At 61.6% G+C, this 362-nt stretch overlaps 1 protein-coding gene across 1 annotated transcript in view; it reads left to right on the top strand.

The window, feature by feature from the left end:
• The window catches only part of LOC104502059 (RNA-binding protein EWS-like), a gene marked incomplete at both ends in the record, with an annotated part of 1,054 nt that extends 723 nt beyond the window's left edge, over nucleotides 1-331 (top strand). The window contains one exon of the mRNA XM_010145970.1: nucleotides 182-331. Within this exon, the coding sequence (XP_010144272.1) occupies nucleotides 182-331 (150 nt within the window). The remainder of the gene's footprint in view (nucleotides 1-181) is intronic.
• Nucleotides 332-362: the final 31 nt, after the last annotated feature.

Here is a 362-nt window from a genome sequence, read left to right as displayed (position 1 = left end):
AAGCAGGAAGCAGCGCATCTCTCCTTAAACGAGCGCTGCTGCTGTGTGCTCGCCGCAGCGAGCGGTTGCCAAGATCACGTTCTGGCACTGGCAGCACGTGAAAGGGCTTAGAAAGGGGCCAGGCAGCCAAGACCCGCCTTTGTCTGCAGCTCCCTAACGTGCTTGTTCCAAACCTCCCCAGGCTCCTTCCGTCAGGACCATCCCAGCAGCATGAACGTGTACGGACAGGAATCCGGAGGCTTTTCAGGCCCGGGAGAGAACCGGAATATGGGCGGCCTGGATAACCGGGGCAGGGGAAGAGGGGGATATGATCGCGGAGGCATGAGCAGAGGTGGGCGGGGAGGAGGACGCGGTGGAATGGG

The sequence above is a fragment of the Buceros rhinoceros genome, unplaced genomic scaffold (genome assembly GCF_000710305.1).
Source record: "Buceros rhinoceros silvestris isolate BGI_N320 unplaced genomic scaffold, ASM71030v1 scaffold41781, whole genome shotgun sequence".
NCBI lineage: Eukaryota > Metazoa > Chordata > Aves > Bucerotiformes > Bucerotidae > Buceros > Buceros rhinoceros.
This window is presented reverse-complemented; position numbering and strand designations above follow the sequence as displayed.